This window comes from Loxodonta africana, chromosome 23, assembly GCF_030014295.1.
Source record: "Loxodonta africana isolate mLoxAfr1 chromosome 23, mLoxAfr1.hap2, whole genome shotgun sequence".
NCBI lineage: Eukaryota > Metazoa > Chordata > Mammalia > Proboscidea > Elephantidae > Loxodonta > Loxodonta africana.
Genome location: NC_087364.1, coordinates 25,213,223 through 25,227,832, shown reverse-complemented (window position 1 = coordinate 25,227,832; position 14,610 = coordinate 25,213,223). Strand labels below are relative to the sequence as shown.

Below are 14,610 nucleotides of genomic sequence, written 5' to 3'. Positions count from 1 at the left end.
ACTTTGAGAAATTTCCTATCCAGTTGTTGAGCTCTGTCCCTGATCTCCAGGACTATTGGACAAACCCCTCTTCAGTTGCCTTCACCACCATTTCAACCCATCTCACCATAAATCTTACTGCAGATCTTCACATGGTATCTTAGGCTGGGTTCTCTAGAGAAGCAAAACCAGTAAAGTATATATTTATATAAAAGAGAAGTTTATATCAAGGAAATGGCTCACACAGTTGTAAAGGCTGGAATGTCCCAAGTCTATGGGTCAGGTTAGAGGCTTCTCCTGATTCATGTACCCGCAGGGGCTGGTGAACCCAACACTGGCAGGTCAGAGAGCAGGGCTCTTGCTCACAGGCTGCGAAGATCAATGAATGCAGGCAAGACCACAGGTAAGCTGCTAGCTCAAGTCCTAAGAACCAGAGATCAAACAAACAGGAGCAAGCTGCAGGATCCAGTGCAAGCAAAAAGCCCCCAAGCCTTGCCAGAATATCTGCTTATGTTCGATGCTGGCCACACACTGAAGGAAGCTCCCTTTAATCAGAATTGGCTACCCACAGCAGATCCCATCATGGGTATGATCACATATCAGATCTCAACAGGGACGTGATCACAACGTTATACAACTGCCAAAACATTGAGAATCATACCCCAACCAAGTTGACATGCAATCTTAGCCGTAATAGTTCACCCCTCATTGACTTGGTACCTGTACACATCTCCTTAAACCATACACAGTCTCTGAATAGAGACAGTTATAAAGTCATACTTGCACCTAACATGAAACAATGAACTAGCCCTGTTTATATCTTATATTTTATAAATGAAGAAAACAAAAGTATTTGATGCACACATACAAAGCAGAAATACTCATAACAATGACAGTCCTTATTTCTACAACTGGTCACTTTGCTGTAACTGGTACTCAGAACTACCTTCTTCCACCACCCATTCCATATTCCTTTTGCCCTCAGCAAGCACCTCAGCTGGTCGTGGTTCTTTGCCTAGTGGGGCGACCCAAACCTTCATTTCTGAAGGTCTGGGGCATTAGTAGTCATGTCGGAGTTGGGTTGCTGTAGTTTTCCACTGATTTTAATCACAGGGCACAGTAGTACTAAGAGGTGCCCTAAGGGATATCCTGCATTCCAGATATACTCTTCTTTACCTCCATTATGTAATATCAATCTGATTTCCTTTTGGTAGTCAGGCTTAATCACACCAGTCAATATGATAACTCTCTTCTTTGCCTGTTGATCCAGAGGCATAAGGAGCACAAAGCAGCCATGTGGCATTCTTAGCTTCCAGATCAATGGAATCAGTGATGTGTCTCCAAGGGATGGTGCCATATCAGAGACTCAGTATTGGCCTCTGCTGCTGGCAGATTGGGCACTCAGTAGTGGCTGTAGCCAAGTCAGCCTTGGTGAGTGTAAGTCCATGTTACGGGACCCATGGAAAATCTCCATCCCTGTCATCATGGTCACTTTGTTCACGAGCTCATTGAGGAATGATGGGAGTAGCTAGGGAAAGAGGATAGAACATGTCATTCTATGCACTTGATTGTTAAAATCCTCCTCTGCTGAGGTCACCCTTTGGTGAGGGTGAGCATTCAGAGAGGTCTGTCCACATACCTCTTCCCCATAAATCCTTGTCTCCAATTTTCTGATCATGTTCCTTCCAAGTACCTGACCATCCAGCCAAACCATTAGCCACAGCCCACTAATCAGTATACAGTCACACATCTAGCCATTTCTCCTTCCATGCAAAGTGAACAACCAGGTGCCCTGCTTGTTCAAAGTTCTACCCATTGGGAGCATATCCCTTCACCACTGTCCTACAGGGAGGTCCCAGAGAGGGGCTCTATTGCTGCCTGTCCACTTTCAAGCAGTGCCTGCATATCACGCAGAACCATCTGTAAACCAGGCACAAGTTTTCTCTTCTTCAGTCGACTGATCATAAAGAACTCCCTATAAGATCATGGGTGCAGACTGGAAGATGGAAGGTAATGTGACAGGAGTGGAGACCATGGGTCTTTGGGCAACTTCCTCATGCAACTTACTTGTGCCTTCAGGTCCTACTCAGGCCAGATCTCATATATACCACTTTCATTTAATGATGGAGTGCTGGTGTGGATGTCCAACTTTATGACTCTGTGGGGCAGACAACGCCCAGTTCCTGATAGGCAGCTCAGGCTGCATAGTGACTTGGTGTCCTATGGTTAAGTGTTCAGTTTCTACTAAGGCCTGGTAACCAGCCAAAACCTGTTTCTCAAAAGGAGAGTAGTTATCTTCAGAGTATGGCACGGCTTTGCCCCAAAATCTGAAGGGTTTGCAAGGTGATTTATGCAGAGGAGCGTGCCAAAGACTCCAAACAGCATCTCTATCTGCCACTGACACTTCAAGCACCATTGGATCAGCTGAATCATATAGCCCACGTAGCAGAGCAGCTTGCACAGCAGCCTGAATCTGTTGCAGAGCCTTCTCTTGTCCTTGGCCTCACTCAAAACTAGCAGCTTTCCAAGTATCTTGATAAATAGGCTGTGGTAGTGCACCCAGATGAGGAATATGTTTCCTCCAAAATCCAAACAGGTCCACTAGGTGTAATACTTCCTTTTTAGTTGTGGGAGAAGCCAGATGCAATAACCTATCCTGCACTTTATAAGGAATATCTCAACACGTCCCATACCACTGGACCCCCAGAAATTTCACTGAGGTGGAAGGTGCCTGAATTTTTATGAGATTAATTTCCAACCCTCTAGCTTGCAAGTGTTTTACCAATAGCTCCAGAGTCATTGACACTTAGTCCTTACTAGGTCCAATCAGCATAATATCATCAATGCAATGGACCAGTGTGACATCTTGTGGAAGGGAAAGGTGATCAAGGTCCCTGGGAAGTAAATTATGACATAGGGCTGGAGAGTTGATATAGCTCTGAGGTAGGCAACTGAAGGTGTATTGCTGGCTTTGGCAGCTGAAGGCAAACTGCTTCTGATGGTCCTTCGAAACAGGTATGGAGAAAAAGGCCTTAGCCAGATCAATAGGTGTATACCAGGTACCAGGAGATGTATTAATTTGCTCAAGCAGTGAAACTACATCTGGAACAGCAGCTGCAATTGGAGTCACCACCTGTTTAAGTTTTCAATAATGCACTGTCATTCTCCAAGATCTGTCTATTTTTTGCACAGGTCAAATAGGTGAGTTGAATGGGGCTGTGGAGGGAATCACCACCCCTGCATCCTTCAAGTCCTTGATGGCAGTAATCTCTGCAGTCCCTCCAGGACCGTGGTATTGCTTTTGGTTTACTGTTTTCCTAGGTATGCGCAGTTCTGATGGCTTCCACTTGGCTTTTCCTACCATAATAGTACTTACTCCATTTGTCAGAGATGCAATTTGGGGGTTCTGCCAGTTGCCGAGTATATCTATTCCAATTATGCATTCTGGAACTGGGGAAATCACTACCGGATGGGTTTGGGGACCCACTGAACCTACTGTGAGATGGATGTGAGCCAAGACTCCATTAATAACCTGACCTTCATATACCCCCACTCTGACTGGTGGGCCACAGTGACATTTTGTGTCTCCTGGAATTAGTGTCAGTTCAGAGCCAGCATCCAGTAATCCCCCAAAAGTCTGATTATTTCCTTTTCCCCAATGAACAGTCACTCTCTTAAAAGGCCATAGATCACTTTGAGGAAGGCTGGGAGAGAGATTAGCAGTATAATCTTCCTCAAGTGGACCCAGCCTCCCCTTCATTCAAGGGGTTGTGGGTCTTTAAACTCACTTAAGTCTAGGAATTGATTGAGGCACCATGACTCTCTATTCTGGAGATTCGAGTTAGACTGCTGTCCACCTGACTTAGAATTCATCTGTTTGTACAGATCAAGTCAATATTTGGTGGATTTCCTATTTATTTCACTCCTATTTATTTCACACCATGACTAAGTAGCCAATGCCGTAAGTCCATATGAGTCAAACTATTCTGATGACTGCTTTGACTCTGCTGTCCATTACTGTAACCATGCCCACCTTGTCTTTATTGATTAAGTGCCACCACTTGGCCTCTACCACCACAGGGGCCAATCGGCCCCATTGTAGTTAGGTGCCTTAATTCAGCTAGGGCGGTTATCACTGTCAAATAGGACTTACACAAAATAGCAATCACAGCAGTCCTCAAGGATGCTGGGGCTCCCTTCACAAATTTGTTGCTTACCGTTGTGGTAAAAAGTGTGTCCTCTGGGCACTCCATGTGTGAGTCTGTGAGTCTAACCTGATAAATCCACTGTAGCATGCCAGTTTCCCTAAGCTTTTGGATACCTTCTTCTACAGTATACCAAGGCAGGTCTGGTACTTCAACTTGATTTGGTGTAGGCCACCACATAATCCACGCTTCAGCAACCCAACCAAATGAACTATTAGATCCTTTTTTAACTTCTTGAGCTGAAGTACAGAATGAAAAATCTGTGCTTAGTGGGCCTGTATCAATAAACTCCGACTTTATGTTCCTTGCACCATTATCCTACACCCTTAATAGCCATTCCCACACATATTCCCGTGGTTTCTGTTTGTACATATTAGAAAAGTGAAACAGTTCTTTTAGATTGTAGTGTACCTCCTCCTGGGTCACACTTTGTACTTCACCTTTTGGGGCTTGCTGGATCTTAAGTGTAGTGTAGTGGGGAATTGTTTTGAGAACATTCAGCATTGTCTTGTAAAGCATCTGCCTCAGGTGATGCCCCAGAAATTACTCAGACAAGGGCTCTTTAGACGCAGCAGGGCTAATCTCATTAGACGGAAGTGGAGGAGCTAATAATTTTACTGGGCAGGGTGGTTTAGCAGACAAACGTGGAGTAATCTCATCAGATGGGAGTCATATATGTGGCACTTGAGCTTTGACTCTGAAGCCCTGAACTCATCTCTTTCTTTCATCAGTTTGTCTAGTGAAAGTAGGACCAGCCAATAAGCTTCTTTATACTTCTCATTATGACAAAATTGTAGAAAGGTATCACATATGCAATCACCCAAAGCCTCACTTTTCACCAACACCTGATCTATTGATGGTAATGTTTTGTGTATTTGTATTGCCACCTTACTCCACGGACTAGCAGTGCCCTCTTTACTGCTGAAAGCAGAGTCATCAACATCTTCAAGACTTATTAGGCTTGAGAACCAATTTAGAAAACTCATCCTTACAATTTTGTTTCTCTAGACCCTGCTCCCTGTACCAAGTGTATTAGGCTGGCTTCTTAAAAAAAAGCAAAATCAGTAAAGCATATAAATATATATAGAGAGAGTGATTTATTTTAAGAAAATGACTCACACAGTTGCAGAGGCTGGGATGTCATAAGTCCGTGGGTCAGGATAGAGGCTTCTCCTGATGTACATAGCAGTAGGGATCCTATCATGGTGATGATCACATACCACGTCTCAACAGGGAAGTGATCACAACATTATATGGCTGCCAAAACACTGAGAATCATGGCCCAGCCAAGTTGACACACAATCTTAGCCATCATATATGGGTATCATTCACCACAAATTTCTCTAGGATCCATAAGAGAAGAGTGATGTCAGTCAAATACTACTGATACTTTACAGTGAAAATGACCAAATCTTTATTATGTCTAAATCTTTGTGATTTACACTCTAGAAAAAATGTTAACATTATGAAACTGAAATTCTTTTTTTTTTTGGCCATATGTTCCTGTATAAATAATGCAAATTGTACGGGCTTATTTAATGCATGATTTGTATGAAGACTTTTTATGGTGGAATTTTTTCCCTGCCTAAAATTTAGGTCTTACAACTTCAAATAATGTGTTCCATTTTCCTCAAGGAAGAGATGCTAAGCCAATGATTTTTTTATATATAATCTTGTTTCAGAATTTTTAAATGAGTATAGACACAAAAGAAATACAATTACATTGAAGTTCAACAATAATTTACTGAAAATTATTTTATGACATCATTTAGGAAATTTCCACTTTGTCATATGCAAGCAGATTCTGCAGACTATTTGCTCTGAAACTGAATAGTAATAATATAACCAAAATCATATAATTTGAGAGTTTAAATTTTCTATGATAGAGAAACTGCTAGTCTCATTTAAAGATAATACATTTCAGTTTATAGATTGTATTTCTGCCTATAAGTACATTACCATAATCACATGTAGCTGTAATACAGCTAACTAAGGTCATATTAGAAGATAAGTAATTTGCATGCATTTAAAAACTAATTATGGAGTCATATTTCCTTGTAAAATACTGCAACTGGCATTCTTATAATAATATCATTCAGCTATTAGGGGAAAAAGAAACTGGAGTTGTGCTCAAATAAAACCTGCCTATGCAATTGGAATACACTGACATTGCTAAATTGGTTTTACCAAAGGACTATGTTTATACAGAGTAAAATGTGTTGACTGTTTTTTCTCAGTCAGCATACCATTTTGTCTATGTTAAGACAGATAAAATAATCACACAAAAGCTTATGGGATTACTCTTGTGCCTATGATCTCAGCTATGTAAAGGAATAGTTTTTGTTGCTGTTGTTTAATTATTTCAAAGGCTCATCCTAGGGTCCTCACATCAAAGCATACTCACGTTTCAAACGATGCTTTATAATCCAAAGACAAAACATGCACTTAAAGTATGAAACTATACTTAGCATATCTTATCAGTGATTGATTCGAAATGTATTTTTTCTTTTATATTTCGCAAATTAGGAGAAGCAAATTATCACGTTAAATTACTCCCCCACCAAGCTAAAAAATGTTGTCTATATTTCAAGCAAAGCAGACATTGTACTATAAAATTTGATTGGCACAATTTATTGTGGAAACTCCAATGCTTAGTATAATCTTCCTTTAAATAGTGATCCTCATTACAATTTAGGTTTGGCTTCAGTGATATTTTAAAGAGATGTGTTAGAGTGTATATATATGAGGATCTATTCTTCATCTGAATATAATTTGTGCATATTATAAGTTTATAAAACAGTGAGTCTTCCCTTACTTGTATTCCTTTATGTTCTGTTAATTATAATTTTTATGTTAGTTATGCTACTAAATCTCTTTTATAATTTAAAATTTTCATTTTGTACCTAAGCCTCTTTTACTTACCTGCCAGAAAACATTATTTCTTTCATAAGGACTTTGAATATGAGCTTTTGTCATGACTTGATATTTAAACAAAATTACTAGAGAAGCCATAATTATAATAACAAGGCTTATACAGTTAGTAAATCATTTTTGGAAGAAGTACAGCCAGAATACTCCTTAGAAATTAGGATGGCAAGACTTTGTCTTGCTTACTTTGGACACATCATCAGGAAAGATCAATCACTAGAAAAGGATATCATTTTTGGTAACATCAAGGGTCAGCGAAAGTGAGGGAAACCCTCCATGAGATGGATTGACACAGGGGCTGCAACAATGGGCTCAAACATGCCAACAGTTGTGAAGATGGCACAGGACCTGGCAAGGTTTTGTTCTGTTGTACGTAAGGTCACCATGAGTTGGGTCAGACTCGACGGCAACTAACAACAACATAGTAGCTTTGTGGAGAAAATATGGGGGCATGTTTCCTCTAACGTAAGGGCTGCTGAAAGAGCTTTTGCACATGGTTGTGATTTCTCATCCTTGTTTCTAGGAAACTTTCGCTGGTTGCAGTCACTCAAGCAACTTTTTTCAATGCCTAATATCAAAATGGAGTTCCTGGGTGGTGCCAATGATTAAGTACTTGGCAGCTAATCAAAATGTTGGTGGTTTAAATCCATCCAGAGGTGCCTTGGAGGAAAGATCCGGCAAGCTACTTCCAAAAGATCATAGCCATTGAACATGCTATGGAGCACAGTTCTATTCTGACACACGCGGGGTCAACGTGAGTCAGAATCAATTGGATAGCATCTGTTTTTTTTTTTTTTCAGGGGGGAATATCAAAATTAATACAAAGGAAATTAGATAATAAGCCTTTTAATTGTTTTCCATACTTCCTAAAGTAAAAGGCTGCAAAATGTGAGGATACTTCCTGAGCCCCTTTTGAAACTCAGGGAAAAACAATTATTTATAAAATGCAGCTACAGCCCCTGAACCAGAGACAGCCCCTCAGGTAGGAATGGGCCACCTCAGGAAATCATGGTGGGGCATAAGGCCATGTGGTACTGCGTACATCATCTGTACGCATGCCCATAAAACTCAAGAGGAGAAACACTTTAAGTGGAATATGAAAGGTTCATTTGTTTTTCTGTATTGAATGCTTTAATTCCCCAATAAGCTGGATGATCCTTTGTTTCCTAGCCACACACCACATTTTCCTGCCCATAGACATTGCTGTCCTTGGAAATCCTTGCCCACAAAGTCCATATGTTCACGATTGTCTATTTATTTTAAACTTCAGATCAACTGCATTTTACTATGCAAAGTCTTACCTACTGCCTTAATTTAAATTAGTTCCTCACTGCTGATGTTGTTGTTAAGTGCCATCAAGTCGGTTCCTACTCATAGTGACCGTATGTACAACAGAACTAAAGACTGCCCAGTCCTGCGCCATCTTCACAATCATTGCCATGTTGAGCCCATTGTTGCAGCCTCTGTGTCAGTCTATTTGGTTGAGGATTTTCCTTTTTCTCGCTGACCCTCTACTTTACCAAGTATGATGTCCTTCTCCAGGGACTGGTCCCTCCTGATAACACTTCCAAAGTATATGAGGTAAAGTTTCACCATCTTCACTTAATTTGTTTCATGTCGTTTATTTTACTTTTTTACTGATTCGTCTTTGGCTTTTGTTTTAGGTCCTGAAGGGGCTCTTTTTGAACATTCAGTGGAGACACCACTTGTTCAAGCTGACCCGTTTCAAGAGCTTAGGTAAGAATTTTGTTCAAATATAAGAAAAGTTTCTTATAGAAGACACCTGGACATGTGCTGTGATAATATTTTAGTACTTATTACCACACTGTTTTCTTATTTATTAAAAAAAAAAAAAAGGAAAAACATGTGCTGTTGAGTCAACACTGACTCATGGCGACCCTACGTGTGTCAGAGTAGCACTGTGCTCCATAGGGTTTTCAGTGGCTGATTTTTCAAAAGTAGATGGCCAGATCTTTCTGCCAAGGTGCCTCCAGGTAGACTCGAATCTCCAACCTTTTGGTTAGTAGCCAAGTACTTAATCATTTGTACCAACCAGGGAACATCCTCTTATTCCATTGTTCTTTTTGTTGCTGCAGTCGAGTCAGCCCCTGACTTATGAGGACACCATGCACAACAGGATCAGACCATTGTGATCCATAGGATTTTCACTGGCGGATTTTTGGAAGTAGATTTCTGGGCCTTTCTTCTCAGTCTGTCTTAGTCCGGAAGCTCTGCTCAAACCTGTTCAGCATCAGAGCAACATGCAAGCCTCTACTGATAGACAGGTGGTGGCTGTGTATGAGGTGTATTGGCTAGAATGGAAAGAGAGGATTCTACCACTGACAGCCACTGCCCTCTTTATTCCATCAGTTGTCTTTATTTTCATGACTTTCCTCTTCTAACTAGTCATTACTAATAAAATTCAAAACCAACCCAAATCCATTGCTATTGAGTCAATTCTGACTCATAGCAACTCTATAGGACAGAGCAGAATGGCCCCATAGGGTTTTCAAGGAGCTGCCAGTGGATTCCAACTGCTGACCTTTTTGGTTAGCAGCCTGAGCTCTTAAATTAAAATCCAAAGGAGGTTAAAGTCCTACGGAATCTACATACTTTTATCTCTGGAATCTATGCCTCCTTACTGTCTCCATCCCCATCTCTGTACTATTCCAATAGCCTACTCCTGCCTCTAGTTTTTCCCCTCTAGCCTGGCTTCACACCACTGTCAGACTGACTTTACTACATGACTTTTCCATAGGAAAATCCAGTCCTCCACTTGGCACTAAGGCCCTTTATGAGTGGGACTCTGTCTAGCTTTCCAGCCACATGCCTGGCAGCCACCTCCTCTCTTACCTACTCATCCAGATTTGAGTAGCTACCATATCCCCTCACCTGATACTTTTGTACAAGTTTTCCCTCTGGCTGGAATGCCTATTTTACCTTGGAGAGCTCATGAATGTCTACTCATCCCTCAAGATTTGATTCAGATGCCACAGGCTTATGATTCATGTATTTCATGAAGCCATCATTTTACCCTGAAAAGTGTCAGCATAAGTTTCCTAAAAATTGTTGCCATTTTTAGGATGTCATTTCTGTACTCATACTATCCATCGCCACCCTATCTGCAAACACAGTCAAAGCTTGTGTAACTTTTAATGGAAGAGAAGGCATTCCTGAAAAAAAAAAAGTTTTTTTTTAATGTGCACTATTAGCAGAGAAAAGAGTATTCTAAGACCACGTGCATGACAAAGTCACATTTACAAAATAGTTGGAAACCGTTCATATAGCTCTTTACAGATATCATGAATATATAAAATCATCAAGTTCCATATATAAATGTGTGCTTTATACACTGTGTGTGTTTGCGTGCATTTCACTTTATTGCTGGGATACTGAATGACATTTACTGCTGTAATTTTTTATTCCAATAGTATATTTGTATTTTATAACAAAACTGAATAGTATTTTTATTAAAACAAAATACTGTAGAGCCTAACATATCACTAAAAATCACATTTAGAATTTGATGAACATGCAGAACAATTAATATATTGTAAAAAATTGTGTTTAGTACAGAAAACAAAGTATTTGGAGTCAGAGCACTTTTGTGTGAGTCTCAGCTTTGCACATACAAGCCTAGTGACCATGGTAAACTAACTTTTTATTTATTTATTTATTTATTTTTTAATGTATATATAAAATGCAGATAGTAATACTTTCTCAAAGTTTTCTAGGAAGGAATTAATAAGATATTATATTAAAAGTATTTTGTAAACTAAATAGTCAAATACAAATAATAATTTTTATTATCATTAATATGTTATTAGATGCCATCAAGTCAGTTCCCACCCACAACTGAACAAAATACTGCCCGCTCCTGCACCATCCTCACAATTGCCACATTTGAACCCTTTGTTGCAGCTATTGTGTCAATCCATCTTCTTCAGGGTCTTCCTTATTTTCACTGATCTTCTACTTTCCCATGCATGATTGATATCTTTCTCCAGGGATTGGTCCCTCCTGATAACATGTCCAAAGTGAAGGAGATGAAGCCTCTCCATCCTCCCTTCTAAGGAGCATTCTGGCTGTGTTTCTTCCAAAACATATCGGTTCGTTCTTCCAGCTAAAAAAAACCCCACTGCCTTTGAGTCGATTCCGATTCAAATTGGGCCCATAGGACAGAGTAGAACTAACCCACAGGGTTTCCAAGGCCATAATCTTTATAGAAGCAGACTGCTACATCTTTGTCCTGCAGAGGTGCTGATGGGTTCCAACCACCAAACTTTTGGTTAGCAGCCAAGCTAGTCTCCCAGTTCATGGTATAGTCAATGTTCTTAGCCAGCACCACAATTCAAAGGCATCAATTCTTCTTTGGTCTTCCTTATTCATTGTCCAGCTTTCCCATGCATATGAGGGGATAGAAAATACCATGGCTTGGGTCAGCGGCACCTTAGTTCTCAAGGCGACATCTTTGCTTTTTAACACTTTAAAGAGGTCTTTTGCAGCAGGTTTGCCCAATGGAATGGAATACATCATTTGATTTCTCGACTGCTGCTTCCATGGGCATTGATTGTGGATCTAACTAAAATGAAATCATTGACAACGTCTGTCTTTTCTCCATTTTCATGATGTTGCCTATTGGTCCAGTTGGGAGGATTTTTGTTTTATGTTCAGGTGTAATCCATACCAAAGGCTACAGTCTTTGGTCTTGATCAACAAGTGTTTCAAGTCCTCTTCATTTCAGCAAGCAAAGATGTGTCATCTGCATATCACATGTTGTTAATGAGTCTTCCTCCAATCCTGATGCCTCATTCTTCTTCGTATAGTTCAGCTTCTCAGATTACTTGCTCAGCATACAAATTGAATAAGTATGGTAAAAGGATACAACCCTGACACACACCTTTCCAGATTTTAAATCGCATGGTATCCCCTTGTTCTGTTCAAACGACTGCCTCTTGGTCTATGTACAGGTTCCATATGAGCACAATTAAGTGTTCGGGAATTCCCATTTCTCAAAATGTTAACCCATAATTTGTTATGGGTAACACAGTTGAATGCCTTTGCGTAGTCAATAAAACACAGGTAAACATCATTCTGGAATTCTCTGCTTTCAGCCAAGATCCATCTGACATTAGCAATGACAACCCTCATTCCATGTTCTCTTCTGAATCTAGCTTGAATTTCTGGCAGTTCCCTGTCTACGTACTGCTGCAACCATTTTTGAATGATCAGAATATTTTACTTTCATGTGATATTAATGATATTGTCTGATTATCTCCCCATTCTGTTGGATCACTTTTCTTTGGAATGGTCACAAATATGGATCTCTTCCAGTCAGATGGCCAGATAACTAGCTGTCGTCCAAATTTCTTGTCATAGATGAGTGAGCACTTTCAGCATTGCACCCACTTGTAACTTCTCATTTGGTATTCCATCAATTCCTGGAGGCTTCTTTTTCGCTCATGCCTTCAGTGCAGCTTGGACTTCTTCCTCCATTACCATCAGCTCTTTATCATATGCTACCTCCTGAAATGGATGAATATCCACCAATTCTTTTTGGTACAGTGACACTGTGTATTCCTTCCATCTTTTGGTTCTTCGGGCATCGTTCAATATTTTGCCCAGAGAATCCTTCAGTATTCCAACTGGAGGCTGGAATTTTTTCTTCAGTTCTTTCAACTTGAGAAATGCCAAGCATGTTCTTCCTGTTTGGTTTTCTAACTTGAGGTCTTTGCACATTTAACCCATGGTGGACAGGTTTCAGTAGAGCTTCCAGACTAAGACAGACTGGGGAGAAGGATCATTAATATACCAAACATATTCACTCAATGGAATAAAAAGAAATTAGGAAATTCAGCATTTATCTTACATTTAATGTCTAATTAAATATTAATCAAAAGCAAATAGAGTTCAATTTATCTTTCCCAGTTAGAGAACATTGCTAGCACAAAAATAAGTTGTGGCTATGATTAAATTATAACAATGCTCATTAATTTTGATAAAGGATCATATGATCAGTGTTAGGGATTATTAGTTAATGTAGAAGAACATTTTACTTTCTTAAGATAGAAAAATGGTTCAATACCTTTAAAAAACTGTCCCATTAAAACCATTTTGAAATTATAAAATAATATAAATTATAGGAATGCCAAACCACATTTTAAACATGAACATCAGTGTTTTAAAATATATAGATCTCAAAATGAAATAATTCATCTTATGTTGTCCCATTAAGACAAAAATCTGCTCGCTTATATAGCAGGTTCTTACTACAAAAGAAATGGCAGGAGAGTATTATTTTACATTCTAGAAGGTGATACAAAGGAAGAATTATGTAACCAAAGTGTTACATACAAAGTGATGAGAAAATAATTAAATCGTAAGGGATCATTTGGGAAACATGGTGAGGATGGAGGCAGAACTAACATTTATGGACTGCTTTAGCTGCCAAAAACTGAAATCAGTGCTTTCACATAATTTATTACATTTAATTACCAACTCAATGTTGAAGGTAAACATTTTGTTCCACATCTTATAAGGGAGGAAACTGAGATCACAATTCAAGTTCAGCTCTGACCTCAAAGCTCGAGTGTTTTCTGTTTACTCTCTCTACAACTTATGTGGACTCTAGAGCTATTATGAATTCTTTGACTTACTACCAGACTTCACTGATTAATTACATGATATCCACATTTTCTTCTACACATTCTAACCATAAGCCGTGTCTCACTTTTTGTTTTTTGGGTCCAAGTAGCTTTACTATTCCTAGCCTGAGTACAGTGAAATGTATTGTAGAATATCCTAACTTACCTATGAAAACATTTAGAACTACCATATGATCCAGCAATCCCATTCCTTGGAATATATCCTAGAGAAATAAGAACCATCACACAAACAGATATATGCACACCCATGTTCATTGCAGCACTGTTTACAATAGCAAAAAGATGGAAGCAACCAAGGTGCCCATCAATGGATGAATGGATAAATAAGTTATGGTATATTCATACAATGGAATACTATGCATCAATAAAGAACAATGATGAATCTGTGAAACATTTCATAACATGGAGGAATCTGGAAGGCGTTATCCTGAGTAAAATTAGTCAGTTGCAAAATGGTAAATATTGTATAAGGCCACAATTATAAGAACTCAAGAAATAGTTTAAACAGAGAAGAAAATATTCTTGAGGGGGGGAGGGAGGGAAGAAGGGAGAGGGGTATCCATTAATTATATAGTAGACAAGAACTAAATTAAGTGAAGGGAACGACAACACATAATACAGGAGAGGTCAGCACAACTGGACTAAACGAAAAGCAAACAAGTTTCCTGAATAAACTGAATGCTTCGAAGGCCAGCGTAGCAGGGGCAGGGGTTTGGGGACCATGGTTTCAGGGGACATATAGGTCAACTGCCATAATAAAACCTATTAAGAAAACATTCTGCATCTCATTTTGGAGAGTGGCATCTGGGGTCTTAAAGACTAGCAAGCAGCCA

General features: G+C 39.5%; 1 protein-coding gene across 1 annotated transcript in view; it reads left to right on the top strand.

Annotated features, from left to right (window-relative positions):
• The window catches only part of SGCG (sarcoglycan gamma), a 182,219-nt gene that overhangs the window by 119,630 nt on the left and 47,979 nt on the right, over positions 1-14,610 (top strand). The window contains exon 5 of the mRNA XM_003414028.3: positions 8,777-8,849. Within this exon, the coding sequence (XP_003414076.2) occupies positions 8,777-8,849 (73 nt within the window). The remainder of the gene's footprint in view (positions 1-8,776; positions 8,850-14,610) is intronic.